At 58.7% G+C, this 21455-nt stretch overlaps 1 protein-coding gene across 2 annotated transcripts; it reads left to right on the plus strand.

Moving 5' to 3' along the window:
* The first annotated feature begins 287 nt into the window (after positions 1-287).
* Positions 288-21325, plus strand: LOC310917490 (syntaxin-binding protein 1). Of its 2 annotated transcripts, none has more exons than XM_083875787.1 (19): positions 288-470; positions 10121-10170; positions 10319-10400; positions 11092-11168; positions 11359-11437; positions 11556-11659; positions 12335-12483; positions 12800-12884; positions 13052-13182; positions 13551-13658; positions 13775-13835; positions 14372-14437; positions 14583-14663; positions 14764-14902; positions 15100-15209; positions 15331-15432; positions 16555-16640; positions 17393-17547; positions 19663-21325. In XM_083875787.1, exons 1-19 carry the CDS (start codon positions 434-436, stop codon positions 19743-19745), a joined length of 1785 nt encoding a protein of 594 aa, XP_083731913.1. In that variant the 5' UTR covers positions 288-433; the 3' UTR covers positions 19746-21325. The 2 variants fall into 2 exon arrangements, with proteins under 2 accessions (XP_083731913.1, XP_083731914.1); XM_083875788.1 differs by lacking the exon at positions 19663-21325 and adding an exon at positions 18388-18512.
* Positions 21326-21455: the final 130 nt, after the last annotated feature.

Raw genomic sequence — 21455 nt, forward strand, 5'->3', positions numbered from 1 at the left:
TGTCCATGTCTGTCCCCCTATCCATGTCTGTCCCCCTGTCTGTGTCTGTCCCCCTGTCCATGTGTGTCCCCTGTCCCTTCATGTCCCCGTGCCCCGCGGGCGGCACCGCTGCAGTACCGCATCCCACCTGCCAGGGGGCGCTGTGGGCGGGCTCCGCTCTGCGGTGGGGGGCGTGGCCGTGCCGGGGCGTGCCGGGGGCGTGTCGGTGACGCGCAGCCCAAGCCCCGCCCCGGTCAGCTGATCGCCCCGCCCCCCCGCGCCCCCCCCTGCCCGCCCGCCGAGCCCCCCCCTCCCCATCCTCCTCCTCCTCCTCCCTCTTCCCTCCGCCCTCCGCATCCCTGCGCCGCCACCCGCAGCCTCGCCCGGCCCTGCGCGCCTCTGGGTGCCCCCCTAAACCCCCCCCGGCCGCTGCGCCCCCCCCCGGCACCGAGACATGGCGCCCATCGGACTGAAGGCGGTGGTGGGAGAGAGTAAGATCCGCGCCCCCCCAGAGCTCGGCGGGGTTTGGGGGTGGGGGGGACTCGGGGAAGCCGCGGGGGTTGGGGGGGGGTGGGGGTGCCCCGGCCGGGGTTTGGGGGGGGGGGAAGGGGGGGGGATGCTGCGGATGCGCCATAGGGACCCTCGGGGGGGCGGGGGGGACACAGGGTGACACGGGACACCCCCTGGGGACACGCTGGAGGGGTGGGCGGGGGGGGGCCGGGGCTGCCGGCACCTTCCGGGCTGTGTTTGCTGGATTTCTGCGGTGTTTGGGGTTTTTCTGCAGTGCTGGCGGAGGGGGGGGAAGGATTTTGGTGGAAAAGAGAGAGGGGGGGGGGACAAGGAAGCCACAGACCCTCCAGGTTTGATCCCCCCTCGACCCCCGTGGCCCCAAATCTCCCCAAGGGCCGAAAGGCCTCCCCTGTAGGGGGGGCGGGGAGGGGCACAGAGAGGTGCAGACCCCCCCCCAAAAAAAACCTCCCCCAGCGCAAAGCCAGGCCGGGCCCTCCCGCTTTGTCTGCAGCAAATCCCGCTCCGTATTATTATTATTCCTATTATTATTATTATTATTATTATTATTATTCCTATTATTATTATTATTATTTTCCCGGATGTTCCTTATCTGTGTGTGTCCCCCCCATCCCCGGGCATCCCTTTCCCGCGGGGGTCCCGCTCCCTGGCCGGGGATGGGGATGGGAATGGAAACAGGAATATTCCCGGGAGCGGCGGGCGGGGGCTCGGCCCCACCATCCCCAGCTCCGCTTCCTCCTTCCCGGCTGCTGCAAGGCGATATTTTCCCCAGGGAGAACACAGGGGGAGGGTGGTTTGTTCTCCAAAAAACACCCCAGGCTGGACCAGGAAGGAGCGACGCTCCTTTTCCCCCGAGGTGAAATTAAGGCGGAAAAAAAACTCCGCATTAAAAAAAAAAAAAATAATGAAAGGGCAGGAACCGGTGGGAACTTCCCCCCGCAGCCATGAGCCTTCCTCCTCCTCCTCCTCCCCGCCTCTCGCAGGGTTTATTTCCGTGGCACCGTGGCCGGCCGCGGGCTGGGATTTTGGGGTGTTTTTTTAGGATTTTTTTGCTGTTTTTGGGGGGGTGTTTTTGGCGTGCCATCCGTGGCCGTGTGTTCCCCCCCGCCCTCCCTCCCGCTGCAGATGGCGGGTGGTGTGATCGGGTGGGTGGTGATGGCGATGGGGGGGAAACAGGGGGGGGATCCCCGCGGATTTATGGCCCTGCCACCTCCTCGCTGTCACCCGCCTCGGGGACAGGGGGGCTGCGCCATCCCCCCGCCCAGTGCTGCAGCGGGGACACTGCCCAAAATGGACGGGGGAAGGAAAGGCAGGGAAATGTCCCGGCGTTGTTGTGCTGCAGGATCAGCAATGGGCATGGGGGGGGTTGGTTGGTTGGTTGGTTGGTTGGTTGGTTGGTTGGCTCTGGGGCTTTGCTGGGGTTTATTTTGGAGGGGAAAGTCGGTCCTGGAGTGGGGAGAGGTGGGATGCGGGAAAAGGGGGGGTTGGATCCACCGCCCACAGCCCCTGGTGCCCTCAGCAGAGAGGGGACACAGCCCAGCGCCACTGCGTGTCCCTTGTTTTCATTCATTGTCTCCGCTCCGGAACAGGCTGGCAGAGAGCACAGACACACACACAGACACGCAGAGAGAGAGAGAGGTTCAAGGCAGCAGCAGGGAAATCTGACTTAATCCTCCCCTTCAGGGTTTAGTGACAAACCGCTCCGTTTTTTCCCCTTAAAAAAACATCGTTCCAGACTGAAAATGATAATGTGGAGCCGGGCAGCAGCGCCGGAGCCGGGAAGCGTGGGTGGCACACCGGGGTTTGTGCAGGCAGAATGCTGCAGAGGAGCCAGGGCTGGCACCGGGGGGGAGCACCCTGGGGTCCAGCCCTCCTCCCCAGACAGAGCAGGGTGCTCCTCGGGGAGCTCCTGGGCTTGGGGGGGGCTGTTGCAGGTGGAGCTGCTCCCCCAGAGTTGGGTCTCCAAGCCCCCTGTGCACTGGTGATGCTGGCATGGGATTCCCTGGGCTGCGCCAGCCCGGTGCTCCCTGGAGGTTTTCCTGCAGGAGATGTTTGCTCCTGAGCAGCAAGAGGGCCGAGCCTGGGGCTGACCCTGGGGCCAGGATATCTCCTGTGGGCTCCTTCTGCAGGAGGATGGATGGATGGATGGATGGATGGATGGATGGATGGATGGATGGATGGGAGGATGAGGAGGATGCTGCTGCGTTGCCATGGCTCGCTCCGCCAGCCCCCCCTCCCGAGCTGCATTCTGCCCTGGCTTCCCTCCAGACCCGGATTATTCCTCTGACCAGCTGGTGCCATAACAAGACAGGGTTTGGAGGCCTCTGAAGAGGTGGGAGGCGGTGGGCAGGGGGAGAGGTGGGCCGGGGCTGCAGGAGGAGAGGGGCAGAAGCAGATTGTCACCCGCCAGAGCTGTGGGGTGTGTGCTGGGGGTGTCCCTGTGCCTTCCCAAGGTGTCCAGCGATGGTGACTGCGTCCTCCTGGACTTGCTGCTGTGTGGGCAGGGCTGGAGCTGAGTGTGCTGGTCCCCAGAGGTGATGCCTGAGGACCAGGTCCCCCTGCTGTGTCCCTGTGTCCCCTCCCAGGGAGAACTGGCCCCTCTGCCCTGGTGCTGGTTGGGAAAATCTCACCTGAGACTGGCAGCTTTGAAGACACCCATCCCCAAATCTTCACCTCACCCTCCCACTGCATGGACATCCCTCCCATCCTTTTGTGCCCCTTGGATCTTCTCAGGGCCACCTTCCCTTGCCCAGCCCAGTGGTGGCTCTCCTGCAGCAGCCTGCAGTGAGGAGGAGGAGGAGGCTGGTTTTACTTCACTGAACTGCCAGCAGCGAGGAGAGATGGGCCCTGCTGCAGGGGTGACACCTGTGCAGCACCTGCCATGATGGAGCTGGAGCATATGGATGTGATTCTGTGCTGGATCCAAAAACCCCTGCACCCCTTCAACATCCCCAAAGGCTCCTTGTGTTGCCTGTGCTGTCACAGGCAGGTGGCAGGAGCAGAGGAGCCCTGAGATAAGGAAGCACTTTGCAGACACAGCAAGAAAACACCTTTCCCCCAGGCCACCAGGTGATCCTCCCACGGAGCAGCCTGACCTGCACAGCCTCCCCCAGAGCTGACCTGTGCCCAGAGCCTCCTGCCAGGGCCAAATCCTGCCTGGACAAGGTCTGACGCTGCCCAGTGTCACTCCATGTCCCCAGCTGGGCCTCTCCAGGGTCCACCCCAGCCTGGGCATGACTCAGGGACTCGGGTTGTGCTGCACCTGCAGGGACAGGGAGGAGGCAGGGGCAGGGCTGGGGCTGCTGCCAGCCTGGGGCACAGCTTGGGGACCTGCTGGTACCTGACTCAGCCTGGCTTTTGGGGACCCTTCAGCTGCCACCAGCCCCTGCTGGGGGCACAGGGAGCCTTGGAGGGTCAGATGCTGCTTGTGGAGGATGTTCTGAGCCCATCTCAGTGCCCAGCTGGTGTGCTGTACATGCCAGGCCTGGCAAGGGCTGTGCCAGGCTGAGAGGAAGAGGAGGCAGCAAAGGGCACAGAGGGGTTCCCATGGCATCCTCTTGCCTGCACAGGGCACAGCTGTGACCTCAGCCTGCTGCAGAGGTGGATGGGTGAGGAGCAGGAGGTCTCTGCACCCTGTCCCCACCATGTCCCCTGAATCCAGTGGCTCCCTGGGCAGCCCATCCTCCCAATTCCCATTTCCCAGGAGTCCCCGTGGTGCCACCAGTGTGGTGTGTGGGCACAGGAATGGGCAAAGCCTCTGCTGGGGCTGTAGCTCTGTCACCAGGCTGTGTCCACCTCCAGTGTCAGCTCAAAGTTGGAAAAGCTTGAAAGAATTGTTGTAAAAATCAGCGTTCACCATCTCAGGCACTGCAGAACAATTTCAATCTCCAGATCACAGTCTGCACCAGGGGCTGAGAAACTCCTGCCCATATGTGACCATGGAAAGTGACCAAGAGTGACAAACCTCAGTTTGGCAGGGCTGCATCCACTCACCAGTGTCTGCATGTGTGAGAAGGTTAAAAAAGCCACTAATGGAGAGGATTTCGACTCTTTGCTTCTTAAAAAGAAAAGAAGAAGTGAGGTCTGTGTCTGATTCCTCTGCACCTCTTGGAGAAAGTATCCCAGGAAAGATTCCTTCCTTCTTCCCACAAAATCAACACCTTTCAAAGGAGAGTCATCACCATCACAAGGCTTTTGGTCGTACGCTGAGGAGCAGATGCTGCTCCCTCCAACTCGTGGTGCGGGGAAAGAGATTGGCTGTGGAGAGAGCAAAAATAGAGCAGGGCTGAAGGTGCTTTAATTTGTGGGCTCCCACGTCCCCCAGGATGGGAGAGAACCCGGGAATGTGCACACAGGAACACGGAATGTGCACACACCTGTGGGCACCTGTGCTAGAGGCTCTTTTGTGGAGCCCATCAGATGGTTTGGCCTTGAATGAGGGAGCAGCAAGGACCACTCAGCCACATGCCAGCTGCCCTCCAGCCTGTCCTGGTGTCCCTGAGGTCACAGGAGACCAGCCCAGCCTGGATTCCCCACCAAAAAAAAAAAAAAACCCCATGATTTGTTGGTGTTTTCCTCTGTTTTATATCATGGCGGAGAAGAACCAGCTCAGAAAGTCATGGCCACGTGTAGGAATGTGAGAGTCACCTCCCCTTGGGGACACTCTGGGCTCCTCTTGGCACTGAAGCACCAACAGCAATGGCCACACCACCAGCACCACAGCCAGGGACAACATCTGCTGGGGATGGAAACATTTGGAGCAAAAGGACAAGTGCTGGTGAAGGGTGGTGGCTTCAGCAGGGACATGAAGGGCTGTGGGTCACTGATTGTACCCAAACAGGGAAACTCTGCTCACCTCCCAGATCCTTGTGCACAGCCAAGGGAATTGTCTGGAGTTACCACAGGATATCCAGAGTGGGAAGGACCCACAAGGATCATCAAAGTTCATCTCCTGTCCCTGCACAGGGCACCCCAACAATCACCCTGTGCTTGATCCTGCAGTGAAAACCTCGTGGATTTTCCTCTGTCTCTCCAGGGCACTCAGAGGGTTCATGGGTGTGATTATGCATTCAATTTCCCTTTTTCACTTCTGGTTGTGTTACTCAACTTCTGCAGAGTTCAAGAGCTCCAGGTCTCCATCCTCCTCCTCCTCCCTAGGCTGTGCAGCTTTCCCAAAGCTTTGCCCAGCAGGGATAAATTTGGCCATCCTTCACGAGGGCAGTGCTAACAGGAAAAAGAGGAATTAAACACAGGTTACCATGAGGACTGGGACTAATCCCTGGATTCCTGGGTGAGGAATGTGTCCTCCAGGAAGGCTGAGGGCTTCCAGGTGGGCATAATCCAGTGGGAAAAATGGATGTTCAGGGCTTGGGCTGCTGAAGGGGAGGTGTTTGAGACTTGTTTGGGTTGTGGGTTATGACTCAGGTCCCCCCTGGATGATTCTTAGCCGTGCTGAAGGACATCGGGTGGGCTTTGTCTCCTTCCAGTGATCTCCATGTGCTGGGTGGTGCTGGTGGCCTTGGAGGGCCATTCCTGCCACCCTCTGGTCCCTGCTGCCTGTTTTATTTGGGGATGGCACCTGCAGAGCCCCGGCTGGGGCTGTTTGGAGGTGGGGACGTGCTCCACTCTGTCCAGCCGTGCTTGGATCAGTGCAACATTCACACTGGCTTGAGCAATTAGTTAATGAACCAGCACAAAAGCAGTTGCCAGGCCAACCCAAAGCCAAACGTGTCAGTCTGGGAGATGCAGCCTGACAGTTTTTTAGGAGAAGTGGGACTCCAGCAAACCTCAACGTGGATTTCTGTGCTCCAGCTCTCCGGAGCTGCTCGGGGATTTGGGATCCTGAGACTCAGGATGTGTGAGCAGAGTGAAAAGCTCATGGCTGGGATCAGTTCCTGCCCATCCATAAAGCAGCTCCATCTCCCTGTGCCCCATCAGGCCCCCAGTGAGGGATGTGGCAGTGAAGGAACATTTCTGAGCAGCAGGAATTCCCAGGAGGGAAGAGCTTGGCCATCGCTGTGGCACTGGGGTCAGCACTGCAGCTGGAGTGTCCCCAGCTGCAGTGTCCCCACCCTGGTGTCCCAGCCTGGCATGGTGGCCAGGACAGGGCTGTACCAACCCCCCAGGGAGGTCAGGGCTGCTCAGCAGCTTCCAGGCCTGTTCTGAAGCAGGATAATGGCCTTGGGGAACCCCAAAATGGGCCCATCTCTTGAGGAACCCCGAAAAATGTCTATCTCTTGGGGCATCATTAAAAGGATCCATCTCTTGGGGAACCCCTAAAAGGGTCCATCTCTTGGGGCATCCCAAAATGGTTCCATCTGTTGGGGCATCCCAAAATGGTTCCATCTTTTGGGGTTCCCCAAAATGGGTCCATCTTTTGGGGACACAGCTTTGTTGGCTTGGCAGGGATGCTTCCTCCTTCCCCAGCTCCGGTGGGACACATTGGGGCTGGCTCTGTTTCCATGCCCAAGGCAGGGCCAAGGGAAGGCCAGGGTATAAATAACGTGGGATAAGCCTCTTGGAGGGATGGATGGGCTCAGGTCCTACTGGGCCAGCGTGTCACCTGCTTGGAAATGAGGCAGGGGGTGACGTGTGTCACCCTGAGAATGAGCCTGCCTGCAGGTGCTGGGCTGGGTCTCCAACATGACACCTGCCTGGTGGCACTTTTAGGGCCACGCTGCTCCAGAGGTTCTCCATTCACAGCAGAGATGTGTCCAGGGGCTCTGGTGCTGGAGGAGGATCCAGAGCTGTCTGTATTCCCTGTTCTTGGGAGAAATTGTCATTCAGATCCTTTCAGCCTGAAGGAAACAGATGTGACGTGGTGGGTCCAGACAAGCCAAGTGTTGGAGGCACTGGATGAGACACTCAGGGATGTTTTTTCCCCTGAAACCTGGTTTTATCTCCAAGATGAAAAACTTGCCCGTGAGCATCAGAAAGTGATGTTAGATCCTAGAACCTCTCTCTGGACAGATGTTTGAGGACATGGTCAGCAACATCTGGCCTGCTGATGTGGAATGTGAGAGCACCACTTCTGGGAGGGGACTGGGCATGGCCTGAGGACCTTGGGACCTCAGGACCTCCCATTTCCCCTGGGAGCCCTGAGCACTCTTCCCTAAGCTGTGTTTTAGTGGCTGCTGCAGCGACACCCAGGAGGGGAAGTTCATGGCCATGTCTCCCTAAATGTGACACCAATCTCCAGTTTGTGCCCTTTGGCAGGACCCTGGAGCTCTTTGGAGGATGCTCTGTGGATCTGCCTCTTTCCTGACCCTGCCTGGGCGCTGAGCTGGCACTGGCAGCCTGTGGAAGAGCCAAAATTTGGAGTCAGGTCTGACCCATGGTCAGGGCAGGAGAGGACATTGATGTAGGAAATGACTGTGCCTGGGGATCAAAGATTGACACCCTAAAGCTACAAAGCTCAGGGAAATTTCCCTTTGAAGTGCCCAGTTCCTGCTCTGAGGGGCCCATCTTGGTTCCAGGGCCAGGCTGGGGATGTGACAGCACTTTCTGCAGCCAGGCAGATGCTCCCCCCCTCGAGCATCCTCCACCCAGCCCAGCCCTCCCTGTGCAGGAGGGACACGGTGTTCCCACAGAGCCACAGTGTCCCCTGCAGCTGCTGCTGCAGCGAGGACATGCTGGGAGGGGCTGAGGCAGCAATTTGGGAGCCCTTTTTGGGATCTTGTGCCCTTGGGGTCACTTTCCTCATGGGAACACCATCCCCTGGGCTACAGGATGCCCTTCCCAGCTTCCTTCCTTCTGTCCTGTCCTTCTGTCCTTCCTTCTCCAGCTGGATTTTCATGGTAGGGGCAGGAATTCTTCCTGCCTGCTGCTTTTTGCTGATCCTTTCCATGGTGCACCACCATGGCCCCCTGTGCTTTACTGGGATGGAGCCTGTGGGATGGTGATGGTGCCTATGGGATGGTGATGGTGCCTGTGGGATGGTGATGGTGCCTATGGGATGGTGATGGTGCCTGTGGGATGGGATGATGATGGAGCCTGTGGGATGGTGACAGAGCCTGTGGGGTGGGATGATGCCTGTGGGATGGGATGGAATTTGGAGGATGGGATGGAGGAGCCTGTGGGATGATGGTGGTGCCTGTGGGATGGGGTGATGGTGATGGAGCCTGTGGGATGATGGTGATGGAGCCTCAGTGCTGTTGTTGCTGGCTCCTGGCCCCGGGGCAGGAGCCAGATGTGAGCAGTGGCAGGAGGAGCAGGGATGTGCTGCCATCACCCCTCCCTGGCTGTGCCAGGGCACGAACAGGGAGCAGCACTGGAGTGCCTGGGCAGTCCTCACTGCCAACTCCTGCCCACAGGGGACAGCTCCTGGTGCATTTGGTGGGTGCAGGTGGGCAGCACACATAGGCACAGCTTTGCCTGCCCAGTTCAGGTACCCTCCATCCCCTCTGTCCCAGCCCAGAGCTGCCCTGAGCCCCCTCTCCCCGTGGAGAGGCCAAAGGATGTGACCAAGGGCAGGCAGGACACCGAGGGCCAGGCCAGTGTCCTTCTGGGGCTTCCTGCAGGCAGATTTAGCTGGGAGAGGTGATGGATGTGCAGTGGTAGGAATGGCAGTGAGGAATGGCTGTTTGCTCCAGGTTTTGCAGCAGGACAGATAGAGACACTGAGAGGCTCCTGTTTTATCCCTTTATCCTGTTTTATCACCAGTGCCAGCTCTGGAGCCTGCTGGGCTTTACCCAGGGAATCAGCACACTTGGGGTGAGACACAGGGAAGGCTCCCAAGGCTGAGGCTGGCAGGGTGACACCTCTGTTTTCTAATTCAGAGACATTGCTTAATTGGCTTTTTATTGGGCATTTAACTGGCATTTTATTGGGACCAGGAGCTCAGAGCAAAACCCTGCAGGGATGAAATCCAGGAAAGAATGCTGTGTGAGGACATGGCACAGAATCCTTTCCCCAGGCTCAGCTCTGTGGGGGACAGTGGTTCACACACCAGGGTGAAAGGGGTTGGGGGGCACCTTGTTCCCCCAAAACAGATCTTTGGGCAGGAGGGCAAGGCTTGAACCCCCCTTCCTGCTACCCAACCCCAAAGGCTGTCCCACTGCCACCTCCTCATGTCCCTGAACTCACAAGGAGCTGGAGTTTGGGGTGGAATTTGGGGTGGGGTGGTCCTGGGGGTGCTGCTGTCCTGCCTGGTTGCATAAGCCCAGCAGCCATGGGAGGTGAAATGGGATTGTGAGGGATTACAAGGAACAGGCTCAGGCTGCTTGATTCTTGTTTCTAAAAGGAGCTCTTAAGCTGCTGTTGTTTTCCCAGCACTTTGGATTAGGGCTGAACCTCATGGGGTGGCCCCCAGGCTCCCCACAGGGACCCCCAACCATCCCACACTCCCCACCAGCCTAGGGTGTGTCTTTGAGTGCTAAACATGAGAAAAGAAAAGGGCTGGGGGGGTGACCGCCCCTCCCTGGGTACCCCAAAACCACCCCCATCCCCTCATTCATCCCCAGTTCAGGCACAGAGTGAGTGGGGCTCAGCGTGACCCTGCAGATGGGTGGGGCTTTGGTGCCCCCAGTGCAGCCCCTGCTGCTGCCAGCAGGCCCTGGGGTGCTGTGGGAGCACACCTGGGCTCTCACCAGTGCCTGTATCCCCTTTCTTCCAGAGATTATGCACGATGTGATCCGGAAGGTGAAGAAGAAGGGGGAATGGAAGGTGAGCACCAAACACCAAACCCGGGGAGGGGCCGGGAGGGGAGGGAGCAGGGAAAGGGCAGGGTGGGGAAGGTCCTGCTGTGCCCCCAGCTCACAGGCTGCTCACAGGGTGCTCACAGGGTGCTCACGGGGTGCTCACCTGTCCCCAGGTGCTGGTGGTGGACCAGCTGAGCATGCGCATGCTCTCGTCCTGCTGCAAGATGACCGACATCATGACAGAGGGCATAACCAGTGAGTACCCCCCTCCCTGCCTCCCACATTCCCTCTGGGAAGGGGTAAATCTCCCTCTGCACCAGGACACCTGCAAAGGCATCTCCAGGCTGGCACAGGGTGGTTGGCACAGCCCCCAGCCAGCCCTATCCCACTTGGGATGGAGCCACTCCACCTCCCCATCGCCCATGGATGGCTCCTGGTGCCAGGCTGGAGTTCCACAGGGCCCTCCTTGCCTGCTGGGGCTGGAGCAGCCAGAACACCTTGTCTCCTGGCAGTCCTTCAGTTGGAGGAGGGGACCAGGTGTTGGTTTTTATCAGCCTGATAACCAAATAGCTCCCTGCAACACTTGGAAAGGAGAAGGAAATCCCAGGCTGGGTACTGGGAGGTGTTGGGGATGGTGGGGTTTTGTCTGGTACAGCCAGAGCTTCATCCTCAGGCCAAGGGGGATGTGAGGAGAAACCAAGAGGCAGATCCATGGCCCCTGGGACCTGGCCAGGTGCCCACAGCTCCAGCAGGGACCACAGGGCTGGAATGGGGTGGGCAGGGATGCTCCAGCTCCTCTGTGGGCAGGGATGAGTGGCTGGGCTTGTTTTGGATATGGAGGGGCTGCCATGGGGCATCCAATGCCCATGGGACATCCAACCAGGGGTGTGCAACAGCCCTGCCTGGCTGAGTGCCCTGCCCATGATCCCTGTTTTTCCCCCCCAAGTTGTGGAAGACATCAACAAGCGCCGGGAGCCGCTGCCCAGCCTGGAGGCCGTGTATCTCATCACTCCCTCCGAGAAGGTGAGAGCAGTGGGGGACACAGGGACACCTGGCTGGGGTGGGGTGCTGGCATGGGCAGCTGTGCACATGGGAAATATCCTGGCTCCAATGCCAGCAGGGTGATGGGATGGAGGTGCAGAGCTTGTTCTGAGGCAGGAGGGAGGCCTACAGTGCCATCCTGCCCAGCCCAGCTGCTCCCTCTCTCTTGCAGTCCATCCACTCCCTCATCAATGACTTCAAGGATCCCCCCACCTCCAAGTACAGAGCTGCCCACGTCTTCTTCACTGACTGTGAGTACCCTGAGGGGAGGGACAGTCACTGACACGGTGCCAGCAGGTGGGGAGGGATGAGGGATGGAGGGATGGAGAGATGCTGAGCACCCCCCTCCTGCTCCTCCTCCCCTTGCAGCCTGTCCCGACGCCCTCTTCAATGAGCTGGTGAAATCCCGCGCCGCCAAGGTCATCAAAACCCTGACAGAGATCAACATTGCCTTCCTCCCTTCCGAATCCCAGGTGAGCCTGTGCTGGGCTGGGACAGCCAGGGGGTGCTCCAGACCCCTCTCCAGCCCATCAGGGTTTGTGTAGCAGCCTTGCACCCCCAGGTGGCTCCTTGCTGTGCCTCCCTGTCTCCCGAGATGACTTCCCGGGCTGATCCCAGCGGGGATTTAGCGGGTGCTGTGCCTTGGCTCCGTGCCCACAGCTGTGCTGGCCAGCTCTGCCACCAGCCCAGCCACCAGCCAAGGGCACCAGGGAGCTGGCCCTGGGCCATCTGCCCCTGCTGGGGACAAAGGGACCAGGGGACAGATGGTGCCAGGCCTGCTTGGTGCCATTAACCCTTCAATCCTCAGCATTCCTAGGGAGCGACCTCTTGGCATCTTCATGCGTTTTTTACTGGGGGCACAGCTTGTCCCCAGGTCTCTGTTTCCCTGCCTGGGAGCAGGTGACTGCTGCGGGCAGGGGTCTTCTGCCTCCTCTGCTCAGCTGGGAGGGACACAGGGATAGGGATCCTACCATGGAGCTGGAGCTGGGGTCCCAGGAGCTGGAAATTCTGAGGGATGCCCTGAGCATCACTGAGCTCCAGCTGCTTGATCCCAGGCTCGGCTGGGTGCATCTGGGGATGAACCTGGTTTGCAAACCCATCTGGGGTAGGGCTGCTCTTTTCTGACCTCCCTCCCTCTGCTCCCCCAGGTTTATTCTCTGGATTCGGCCGACTCCTTCCAAAGCTTTTACAGCCCCCACAAGGCCCAGATGAAGAACCCAATCCTGGAGCGCCTGGCAGAGCAGATTGCCACGCTCTGTGCCACCCTGAAGGAATACCCGGCCGTGCGGTACCGCGGGTAAGGCCAGCCTGGGCACCACAGGGATGGGGCTGTGCTGGTCAGAGCCTGGGGATGGACAGGCTGGTGGCATGGACAGACACCCGTGGTCAGTGTAAACAGGCTCAGACTTGATCTGGGGAGCTGAGGGGGTTTGGATCATGAAATCTGAGTGGCTCCAAGGCAAATGGGAGCTCGTTGAGGAGAGGTGGGAATGAAAAACAAAACCTGCTCGGGTCCCTGCTCTCCCATGAGCCAAGGGTGCTGCACAGGGAAACCAACATCTCCTCCCCACCCCCTGCCCTGTGGGGCTGAGCTGTCCCCCTGCCTCCCCCAGGGATTACAAGGACAATGCCATGCTGGCACAGCTCATCCAGGACAAGCTGGACGCCTACAAGGCTGACGACCCCACCATGGGCGAGGTGAGCGCTGCTGGGAGCCTGGGGGAGGGTGCTGGGGGTGATGCTTCACTCCTAAAGTCTCTGTGCCAGCCACAGACGCTGAGTGGGGACCCCAGAGCAGCCCCCTGAGCACCTGTGGGGCTGAGGGAGCCCCCAGGGCAGTGCTGATGGCTCTGCTGTGTCTGCAGGGGCCGGACAAGGCTCGTTCCCAGCTCCTCATCCTGGACCGTGGCTTTGACCCCGCGTCCCCAGTGCTGCACGAGCTGACCTTCCAGGCCATGAGCTACGACCTGCTGCCCATCGAGAACGATGTCTACAAGTGAGTGCAGTGCTGCCATCCCCACCCCTGTGACACTGATGAGGACAGCTCCCAGGATTTGGGAGCTCAGCATCCCTCCATCCATCTCAAGTCCTCCATCGGGAGGCACCAGTGCTGCACTCTGGTGGGCCTGGAGGGCAGGACTGGGACAAAAAGGCTTTTCCAGCCTTCAGCCCTCTGCCCCTTCCCAGCATTTAGGAGTTGAAGGGGTACAAAAAGGGAAGAGGTCAATCCCAGTTGAAATCACTTTGCTCCTGGCACAGCCAAGAAGAGCCCTCGTGTCTCCCCAGCTCCCTAAACCCAGCAGTGAGGGGACTGTGTGTGCCCCCAGCCCCATATCCCCTGTGACATCCCTCCTCTCATTCCAGGTATGAGACGAGTGGCATTGGTGAGGCCCGGATCAAGGAAGTTCTCCTGGATGAGGATGACGACCTGTGGGTCACCCTGCGCCACAAACACATCGCCGAGGTGTCCCAGTGAGTGGCCCTGGGGCTGGTTTGCTGGCTGGGTGGGACACTGGCTTGGCACTGCCACCCACCCCGCTGTGAGGGCCCCCTCCCCACTCACAGCTCTGCCCTCCTCCTCTCTGCAGGGAGGTGACCCGGTCCCTGAAGGAGTTTTCTTCCAGCAAGAGGATGAACACGGGTGACAAGGTGACCTGGGGACGGGCTCAGCCATGGGTGGCACATGGTGGGGTCTCCTGGGGACACTTTGCCAGGGAAGAAGGGTGGTCAGGTTCCTGGCAGTGGGAGATGGCTGTGGGGTGCCAGCCCTACACCTGGGGCTGGAAAATGGAGTCCTTTGGGAGAACTTTGCAGTTTGCCCCCAGTACAGGGTCCATGCACCTCCCGCAGCAGCTGCTCTGTCCCCATTCCCTGAGCTGGTGGCAGTGAGGGGACCCTGGTGGCAGTACGGTGTAAAAGTGGCCAGGAGCTGAAAGAACCATCTGAGCCCCAGCCAGGCACACAGAGGGAGCTCCTCAGGTGGTTTCTCCCCACTAGACCCCAGTTTGCAGAGCTGCAGAGCCCTCCTGCCACTCAGCTTCAGGGGAGGAGACCTGGCAGTGACACATCAGGTGTCACCAAACCCCCACGGGGGGCTCACGTGGGGACAGAAGTCCTTGGCAGGATCATCTGCTGGTGGCCTCCAGGTCTCTGAGGGTGAGTGACCATGTCCCCTTCCCTCACAGACAACCATGAGGGACCTGTCCCAGATGCTGAAGAAGATGCCACAGTACCAGAAGGAGCTCAGCAAGGTATGGGGAGGGGACATTGTGTGTTCAGTGACTGAGCCCACCCAGGGAGCAGGAGGTGGCAGCTCTCCCCTGGCCGTGGGTGGTGGCACTGAGGGACCCTCAGCTGCTGCCAGCACTGCAGAGGTGACCACTCTTGTGTCCCCAGTATTCCACCCACCTGCACCTGGCTGAGGACTGCATGAAGCACTACCAGGGCACTGTGGACAAGCTCTGCCGAGTTGAACAGGTACCAAATGACTCCCCCAGCCCCACGTTCCCACAGGAACATTGGGGGCTGCAGCTCCCCACTCCAGGATGGAGTGGTGCTGAGCATGTGTTCCCTACAGGACCTGGCCATGGGCACTGATGCTGAAGGTGAGAAGATCAAGGACCCCATGAGGGCCATTGTCCCCATCCTGCTGGATGGCAACGTCAGCACCTATGACAAGATCCGCATCATCTTGCTCTACATCTTCCTGAAGAACGGTGAGGAGGATGCCTGGGCAGGGGTGTGGGCAGGCAGATCCAGGTTTGGCCAGGACCATCCAGGTTTGGCCAGGACCATCCAGCTGGGAAAACCCAGCCCTGCCTCCCTGAGCAGGCTGAGTGGCAGCAGAGGGGCTGTGTCCCCTTGGTGAGACATTCCTGAGGAGAACACCCCCTCCTCCCCATTGCATTCCCAGGAATCACCGAGGAGAACCTGAACAAGCTGATCCAGCACGCTCAGATCCCGGCAGAGGACAGCGAGATCATCACCAACATGGCCCACCTCGGCGTGCCCATCATCACAGACGTGAGTGTCCTCCTCCCCCTGGCCCTGCCCCTGTGCTGTGGCAGCCCTGTCCCCGTGGGGTGTCCTGGGGGGTGTCCCTGGTGCTGCAGTGTCTCAGGGTGTCCCTGTGCTCTGTGCCCAGTCCACGCTGCGCCGCCGGAGCAAGCCGGAGCGCAAGGAGCGCATCAGCGAGCAGACCTACCAGCTGTCCCGGTGGACCCCGGTGATCAAGGACATCATGGAGGTGAGCCAGCACCCAGCACAGGGCTGGGGGGCAGAGCAGGGAATTCCAGAGCCATCCAGGAAGGGACTTACAGAGAGCTGGATGCTCCCAGCCCAAGCCCTGACAGCTCTGTGAACTCGTGTCCTCCAGGCTGCTCCTTGCTTGGGATTGCAGCACAGTTGGGATATTTTGGGAGGCTTTCCTGGCCTCCATGAGTCAGTGCTGGCCCCAGGTAGGATGCACAGAATCACAGAATGTGCTGAGTTGTAAGAGGTACCAAGGATCATCAAATCCAGCCTCAGTCCCTGCACAGACCCCCCCCAACAGTCCCACCCTGGGCATCCCTGGCAGTGCTGTCCAAAGGCTCCTGGAGCTCTGTGCCCATTCCCTGGGGAGCCTGGGCAGTGCCAGCACCCTCTGGGGGAAGAACCTTTCCCTCATCTCCAGCCTGAGCCATTCCCTGGCTCCTGTCCCTGTCCCAGAGCAGAGATCAGTGCCTGCCTCTTTTCTTTTCCTCATGAGGAAGTTCTAGACTGCAGTGAGATCTCCCCTCACTCTTCATGTCCCAGACCAGGCTTGCCCAGCAGCCCTGGAATACAAATCCAGTAACAACTAGGCTGGTTGTGTGTGTGCCACTGTGGCCACCAAAGCTGGGTGGCCTTGTCACAGCCTTGCCCATGTCCCAGCAGAGCCACAGGACAGGCCTGGCTCTGTACAGCTGTGTCTGTGTCCTCAGGAGCTGTCCCAGGAGCTCTTGGGCAGTTCAGTGCTGCCTCTGCCCTCAGGCCAGCTGAGCTGCTGCTCTCTCAGGTCCCAAAAGCAGAGAGCTCATGTTTTCCTTTGCAACAGGCCTCCCTGGGGTGGCTTCACCCCCAGGAGACCTCTCAGCCTCACGCCCAGAGCAGAGAGGCCTGCCTAGGGCAGCAGCACCTCAGCAAGGTCCCCCAGGTGGCACTGACCTTCTGCCACTGTGAAGCAGCAGCAGGTCTCTTGTGCTGGAGGGGGATCCTAGGGCTGAAACCTCCAGCTCAGTGCCTGCTCCTGAGCTTCTCAGAGGGGAATCCTGGGCACAGCCCTCCAGAGGAGCTGTGGGGCTGTGCCTGGCCCCTCTCTGACCCCAGGCCCGTGGCTCTGTGTCCTCAGGATGCCATCGATGACAAGCTGGACACCAAGCACTACCCGTACATCTCCACCCGCTCGTCCGCCTCCTTCAGCACCACTGCCGTCAGGTGGGTGTCCCTCTTCCCCTGTCCATCCCACCTGCATCACTGTCAGCATCCATCCCACACCAGCCCCGGGGCTGGAGCCAGCAGCAGCTCTGGGAGCTGCTCAGAGGGCATTCAGCCATCCCGTGCCTCAGTTTCCCCTCAGGCACGTCATGTCTCCGTTCCCTTGAGGCACCCCAGGTCTCAGTTTCTGTGCAGACAGCCTGTGCCTCTGCATCCCTTTAGGAATGCCTTGTGTCAGTTTTCTTCAGGCATACTGTGCCTCAGTTTCCCTTCAGGCACCCTGTATCTCTATTTTTCTTTAGGCATCCTGTGCTCCAGTTTCCCTACAGATATCCTGTGTCTCCATTTCCCTTTAGGAATCCTGTGCCCTCATTACCCTTCAGGCATCCCATGCCTCAGTTTCCCTTTAGGAATCCCATTCCTCAGTTTCCCTTCAGACATTCTGTGCCTCCATTTCCCTTTAGGAATCCCATGCCTCAGTTTCCCTTTAGGCACCCTATGCCTCACCTTTCCGTCATCTATCCCATGCTTCTGTTTTCCCCTATGGCATCCTGTGCCTCAGTTTCCCTCCAGGCATCCTGTGCCTCAGTTTCCCTCCAGGCGTCCTGTGCCTCAGTTTCCCTCCCTGTAACAGCGAGCAGCGCTCGTGGCTGGAACCCTGGACGTGACCTGCTGTAGCAGCAGTGTCTGCATGATTTAACTGAGATGTGCTGCCTTGTGCCAGCCCTTCACCCTCCTCTTCCTCTCCTCAGTGCCCGCTACGGCCACTGGCACAAGAACAAGGCCCCCGGTGAGTACCGGAGCGGCCCCCGCCTCATCATCTTCATCCTGGGCGGGGTGAGCATGAACGAGATGCGCTGCGCCTACGAGGTGACACAAGCCAGCGGCAAGTGGGAGGTGCTAATAGGTGAGTGGTGGCCCCGGGGCTGGCCCCTCCCGCTGGCTGCTCACCCCACGCTCCATCCCGCAAATTCCCGGCTCCAGACGACTGCGGGAGCTGGAACTCTGCGGAAAGGTTTTCTCCGGACATCTGTTGTCACCCCTGTGTGCCCCTCCTCCCTTCCCCCTCTGGGTTGCGTCACTCCGAACATCCTCATTTTTGCTTCCATTTTTTCACGTCTCCTGGCTGGTTTTGTCCGGGCAGGGCTGGGTGAGAGGGGGAGGAGGTTTGGCAGCTCGGGTTGCTCCTTGGTTTTGGGGTCATGGCAGGAAGAAATAAAGAGGGTGCAAACAGGAGCCGGGTTTTTCAGTTGCACGGGACATGCAGCAGGACGTGGTCAGGGGCAGCTCCTGTCTCTGCTCCCAGGGGAGCTGTGAGTCAGGCACAGAGGACACAGTAGAAGCTCTACCAGGTGATGGCAAGGAGCTGTTAGGTCCCTGAAATTCCTCTGGGAAGCACAGCCTGGATACTCGCCTTGCAGGGCACAGGCAGGTGTCCTTCACCATCTCATCTGATGCCCTGGATGCCTGGTGGGGCCTGTCCCCAGCATCTCTTGTGCTCTTTGGGAGCAGCATCCCAGTCTCCATCACCTCCTGCTGCCCCAGCTGTGTCCCTGTCACCATCCCAGCTCCATCCTGCCTGTCACCCATCACATCCTGCCTCTCTCCAGGGTCCATCCCCTGCATGCAGAAGCTCCAGGCTCCACCTGCCTCCTTCCTTTTCCTCCCCCAAAAGCAGCTGGTGGTGGTGGTGGTGGTGGTGGGGGAGCCTCGGCGCAGCCCTCAGCCCCGCTCTGTTCTCCCACAGGTTCTACTCACATTCTCACTCCCACCAAATTTCTCATGGACCTGAGGCACCCCGACTTCAGGGACTCCACTAGGGTATCATTTGAGGATCAGGCTCCAGCAATGGAGTGAGCCAAAGAAACCAAGTAAAGGCAGCTTACTAATGAAAAAAGAAACTCTTCCTTCCCCGAAGGGTTTTCTTTGATTCTTCTGTTCCTCCTTTTTTTTAATCGTTGTTTTGGGCTTTGTTGGGTTCTCCGATCAGAAAATGCTTGCGGTTCCTCCGACCAGGTGGAAAAGCATCCGGCGTTGCTCCATCATCCCTCAGCCATGTCCCCTGGTGTCCTCTGGCCGGCTCCTCCATGCCATGAGTTCCCCCTTGCCAGGACTGGAGGGGTCAGGGTCCTGCCTGCCCCCCAGAGGCGTCCCAGGGCTGGGCAGGGGCACGGAGCTCCTGGACTCTGCCCTGGGAGCAGCTGGAGCAGGGCTGGGGGAGAGGGGCAGCAGTGGAGACCCCAGAACTTGTCCTGGTCCATCCCCACGGGCTGGGCACTGCTGGCACCCCCCAGCTCTGGAGTGCCCTGGGGCTGGAATCCCACTCAGCCCAGGTTTGCTCTTGGATAGGCAGGAGATTCTGATGTGTCAGACCCCAAACCCTGCTCTGGGGTTCAGTTCTCGCTGGTTTCACCAGTGAGTGCCACCCTGGCATCCCCTGTGTGCTGGTCCCTGCAGTCCAGGGTGGCTGTGGGGCTGAGCCAGTGTGGGCAGCATAGTGGGAGCCCCACTGGCACTGTGGTGGGGGCCCCCGAGTGAGGGGCAGCAGAAGGCAAGAACCTTTTCTTTTCCTTGTTCCCTGCCACCCCTTCCAGGCACCTCTCTATCCCCAGGATGCTCCGTGCAGTTTGGGGGACCTGGGAAAGGTTCCTCCACGCCAGCTGTTCCCTGCATCTCCCACCCCTGCACCCCACCAGTGCCTCCTGCATTCCCCGTGGGTCCTGCAGTGATCCCAGTGCCACAACCCCCCTGCACCGGCACCTCCTGGCCCCTGCCTCACCCCTCCAGCTCCATCCCTCGCCTCCATTCCTCCTCCTCCTCCGTCCTTGTCCCTTTTCCAAGCCCCCAGACCCCACCCCTGTCCCCATAGACCGCATTTCCCCGCAAGCATTTCCAGCAGCGCAGGGCTGGTGCCGCCAGGTAAGGGGGACCCAGGACAGCGGGGACAGCGGCCGGGACACAGTGGGGGGAATCCCAAAGCCATCACTGATCCCCTTGCACCCCTTCTCTTCTGCTCCCACAGGGTCCACGCACATCCTCACCCCACAGAAACTGCTGGACACGCTGAAGAAACTCAATAAAACAGAGGAAGAGAGCAGCAGTTAAAAGGAAACGCTGTCACCACTCGATGCCGACCCACGTCCCCGCCGGGCGCCCGGCCCCGGGTGCCACCCTGCACCCAGTGGGCCCAGCTTCTCTCTTGTTCTTGTGTTGATCTCCCCCTCTCCCCTCCCAGCGCCTCCTCCATCTCATTTTATCCACAGGGAGGGGATAACAGCCAAAAAAAAAATTAATAATATATATATAAATATATTAAGAAAATGGATGCATTGTGTTTAAGAGAAAAAGGAAAAAAAAATCTATATATTTGTAGCTGCAGCTGTGGGAAGCGCCCAAGAGCTCATTGCTGAGTAACCATCTGCCCATTGCTAGTGAATATGGTGGGGAAAAATGACAGAAAAACACTTTTATTTTGGGGAATGCTCCTCATTGGGGTCTTGTGTGGACGGGAGGACAGATGGATGGACATCCCACACCGCTCCAGCCGCTGCTCAGGTGGGCACCAGGCTGGCACCACCATCTGTCCCATGGCTTTTGGGGCAGTGGCTGCTCCTGCCAGATGTGCACGCCAACATCTGGATGGGAATTTGGCATGGGGGTGGTGTGGGAGTGCAGCCAGGACGCTTCACACCGTGGTAATTCCCATGTGAAAAGGGACCAAACCGGTCAAACTGGGAGCTGGGGCCGGTCTGCTTGCACAACCCTGCTGCAGCCTTGCTCCCTCTCTGGGAATTCCTTCGAAAAATATATATATAAAATAAAAAGCTATTTTATATATATATGTCTGTGTTATCTCTCCATGGATACCTCTCTCCATCCATCCCCACAGGAGCTCGGTGCCCGTGCCCAGCTCCACTCATGTCGTCCCGTGGTGAAGCGTTTCTGAGCGTGCCGTCACCCTGAGGCGCCCCAAAAACCCTCTGGGCCCTTCCCAAAAACCCTCTGGGGCCCCCCAAACCCTCCAGGCCCCCCCAAACCCTCTGGACTCTGTGTATATTAATGACTGTGTCTTGTGACGTTCTTACGAGCTTGGTGTATAGTGATTTCCCCAAACTTCTGATTTTAGTTGGGTTTTTAATTTGACATCCCTGGATTGCCCCCTCTCCCTTGCCATTAGATGCACTGCAATATTTTGGGGTCTATGGTTTTGTTCTCTTCCCCCTGAAGGCTGTGAGCCCCCTTTTCCTTCCCTAAAATTGCTCTTTCTTGGCTCGTTGGTGGTTAGCCCCCCCTTTTCCTTTCCCGTCTGCTCCTTGCCCATAAAGTTAAATATATATTTTTAGGGCAAAGGCTGTATCATTGCACTGATATTTGTTGGTTCCCCCTCGGTCTCCCAGCCCGTTTCTGTTCCTTCTTGGTTTAGCAATGCAAATGCTTCAGGATCTTGTATGTTGGACATTATTATTATAATTATTATTATTTTTTCTGTTACAGTTATTTATATAAAAAATAATTTATCAAAAAGGAAAACTTTAAAAAAAAATAATCTAGTCTGTCTTGGAACTTGTTTACCTTGAAATTACTGGAATCTAAATGTTTGAAAGTGTTGAAGCACAAACATGTATCATCTCTGTATATCTGTTCTTCTGTACTAAAGCACTCGAGTGACTAAATAAAAGCGATCTCCATCCCTAGTGCAACTGGGGCTGTGCTGTGCTGCTCCCTCAGGGACAGGAAAACAGGGAAAAGGCATGGGAAAATATTCCCTCCAACCCCAAGGGAGGGCTCCTGGAGTCGTGATGCCAAACCTCCCCC

This window comes from Zosterops lateralis (assembly GCF_965231275.1).
Source record: "Zosterops lateralis genome assembly, chromosome: 20".
NCBI lineage: Eukaryota > Metazoa > Chordata > Aves > Passeriformes > Zosteropidae > Zosterops > Zosterops lateralis.